Source organism: Buceros rhinoceros, unplaced genomic scaffold (genome assembly GCF_000710305.1).
Source record: "Buceros rhinoceros silvestris isolate BGI_N320 unplaced genomic scaffold, ASM71030v1 scaffold20524, whole genome shotgun sequence".
Classification (NCBI taxonomy): Eukaryota; Metazoa; Chordata; class Aves; order Bucerotiformes; family Bucerotidae; genus Buceros; species Buceros rhinoceros.
In genome coordinates, this window is record NW_010406744.1 from 7,961 (window position 1) to 11,151 (window position 3,191).

General features: G+C 35.8%; 1 protein-coding gene across 1 annotated transcript in view; it reads right to left on the reverse strand.

Annotated features, from left to right (window-relative positions):
- LOC104491780 (epoxide hydrolase 4-like) overlaps positions 1–3,191 on the reverse strand; it is a 16,855-nt gene that overhangs the window by 6,019 nt on the left and 7,645 nt on the right. Inside the window, exons 4-5 of the mRNA XM_010134248.1 lie at positions 2,441–2,569; positions 316–419 (exon numbers count right to left, since the gene is read on the reverse strand). Of these exons, the coding sequence (XP_010132550.1) occupies positions 316–419; positions 2,441–2,569 (233 nt within the window). The remainder of the gene's footprint in view (positions 1–315; positions 420–2,440; positions 2,570–3,191) is intronic.

The following is a 3,191-nucleotide window of genomic DNA, read 5'->3' on the forward strand; positions in this document are numbered from 1 at the left end:
CCCAGGCACCAAATGTGTTCCACTGGCCCATGCACAAGTAAAACCGACTATCTCAGTGGAGTAATGTGCTGTAGAGCTGGAGGTTAAATGTATGTATATGAACACCTCCCAGAAATGCAAAAGCAAGAGTTAATCTAAGATACTTTATGTTCTTATATCCTACTTGCTATAAATACATAAAGCTTAAAAAGAAAAATCAGAAAGCTCTCTATTTTTTCCCAGTAATTATAACGACATCAGAAGGGATCAACGTAGGTGGTAATTCTTCCATCACTCGCAGTTAAATACATAAACAAGAGCACTCATTTTGCTCACCTTGAAATCATTTACTGTAAACATGAATTCAGGAAACCATGGCATTTGGAAAAAGAAGTAGTAACCAGATTTAATCAATTGTGATGGATGTCGTAGAATGTATTCTGAAACAAAAATGCCCATGAATTAAAAATGAAAACTGATGAATCAAAATTACCGTTAATATTACTAATTTTTAAACTTAAAAACCCCCATTCCATTAAAGAAGGAATGTTTAAAAAATTTTACGTTAGAGCATGCTATGTGACAACAGGTGATTATAGGTTCAGGAGTTAAGTTATGATGTGGTCATTAAAATAGACTTCTTTGTATGTGTTAATAGAAACAGACAGCAAACCAGAAGCCTGCCAAAGATTAGATGAGGGCAGTGGCACTGGAGAGTTTAATCACTTGGAGATCTATTTGTGTAGCTTGTCCAAAGCTACACACAAAGCTACACACATCACATCAAAGATGTGATGCACAGAAATCTGTAGATAATAATCCATTTACACCAACTCTGCTCACGAAAGTACAGAATACTTTTTTAACAGTTGTCTTCCTGGCAGTTTCAAGAACCATAATCAAGATTACGCAGCATCACTTTTAAAAGACATTGGACCGTACCTAATGAAAGAAAATGATAAAGCCAAACTTGCATTTTTTTTTTAATTGTAATTTTGTGTCTCCAGTGAGTTGCAAGAGCCAACACTAGTATTCAAATAACTAACTTCCTCAAAGCAAGCACAGAACGTATGCAGGTACTAGGAAATCTAGAACTTATCCTTTACAGATGCAAATTCAGGAAGGCAATTTTGCACTTCCAACATAGGAAATCTCTGAAATACTAATTTCTGACAATGAATAAAAAATGGGTTTTAAAATGAAGTAAATTGAGATGTCAGCTATCTTCTCAGCTTTCATATCTTATATGTTCTTGAGTTGCATCACTCATTATATTTTTCCTCGTTGGACCATCATGAACACTGCTTACATTACTTCTCTGCACAATTTATAAAATAATTTATTTTCTTTTAATCCACAGTAGAACAAATTTGATCCAGGGAGACTTATCAAACTACAGAATAGATTTTGTACTTTTACAAATATGCAAACAGATCCTAAGAAATACTATAATAAATTCTGTTTGTCTTCTCTACAGCCTGGCCGCTGCTCACAGTGGAAGTACTGCAAAAAGCTCCTGCTTGCTCAGGTGGCGGTGAAGAGAGATTTCATTAGGTAAGTGAGGATAAACTACCCGGCAAAACATTCTTTAGTATCTTAGAAGAACACTGTGAGAATGACACGTGTGAACAGTTCTGATCCCATGGTGGTATAAGGTCAGATTTACATTCAACTGCAGTGAAAATTAAAGCTGCACTGAATATTCTTAACTATTTCTGGGGAAATGGAGTGACTTTTAAAATGGAAATAGGATAAGTAAGCAATTGAAAAAATTAAAATTAGTGAGAAACTACTTTCATTTTAATTACTGAAGGTTGATCTAACCCCTATGAAATGTTTTGCAATTCTGGGTAGCAGAGAAGCTCAAAGCCTATCACACAACAAATTCTGCTAGTGCTCCTAAATCCTTGTTTCAGCCCACTATTAGTACATTCTTGAGCCTCTAGTAAGTAGCCTGGAAAGGCTGTCTTGTTCCAATGAGTATTGTACCGGATCATAAAATGTCACTTGTCACCTAAATCAGGATTAAATTCTAACATCTGATTCACATTTATACAAAGGCTGTTTTACGCAGATTTAATAATGCAGTGAGGCCGTAACCTAGGTGTAATGCAATATATACCCCTCTTCAGGGATTTTTATCCTGTCAAAGTGGTATAAACCAGATTCATGCATATGAAAATTATGTTTCTGGACCTTCAGGGATTAAGAAAAATGCCAGTAAGTTTGATGGCAAGCACTCCCACTTCCTACAATAAATTATTTCCAAAAGTCGACTACTTGATTATTTTACTGCTTCATAAAATACAGTCCAGATTGTGGGAAGCACTGAGTACTGGCAATTTATCTCTGAACATCTAAAGGGGCAAATAGTTGGTTCTTCTTTAGCCACCTCAAAGCAAACACAATCGCAATGAAAATGCAGATACTCTGGATTAACAAAGACTGCTATAAAACTCACCTGTAAACACAGAAGGATGAGGGAAATTAACCACAATCAGCTTGGTCACCATTTCAGGGTAACATACAGCCACTAACCAAGCGATCATTCCTCCCCAGTCATGGCCAATCAACACACACTTGTTGTATCCTACCAGATAAACACAGATTTGTACTTTTATTTCAGTGGAATTTGTATCCATACAAATTATCATATACAATAAAATCATTATTGGGCAAAACAGGCAGTTCAGCACATTTAGTAATGTACCTATTTAATACTGCACTGCTTCTGTTACTAATGGCCAGAAAAAATATTGCACTATTACAGTGAAAAAAATAGTGTGAATAATTAAAATTATTTATTTGGACTTCAACTACACATTAGCTGTACTACCTCAGTGTCAAACTAAAATCACTCGGTATCCAACTGGCCACCGTAATCACATCTTGGCCAGTGCAGGGTCAGAGATACAATGTGACTTGCAGTCATTATAATGCCCGTACATTTGTCACGTTTAGGGAGTTTGGAGTTTGAAACACCAGACAGAAAGCCTGAACAATCTCCTGAGCCCCTCCTGAACAAAAATAATTCTTAAGAATTTCTTTGAATATAGGAGGTTATCTAAGCACTGAACATCATCATTATGCAAAAAGTGGGGCATTATACTTAATAGCCATATATATGCACACAGAAATACACACATTTATATACTTAGTAGGCCTGAGGCTTTTATCCGTACGCTGTTTTGATGGCAATTTTTAAAGTTCTC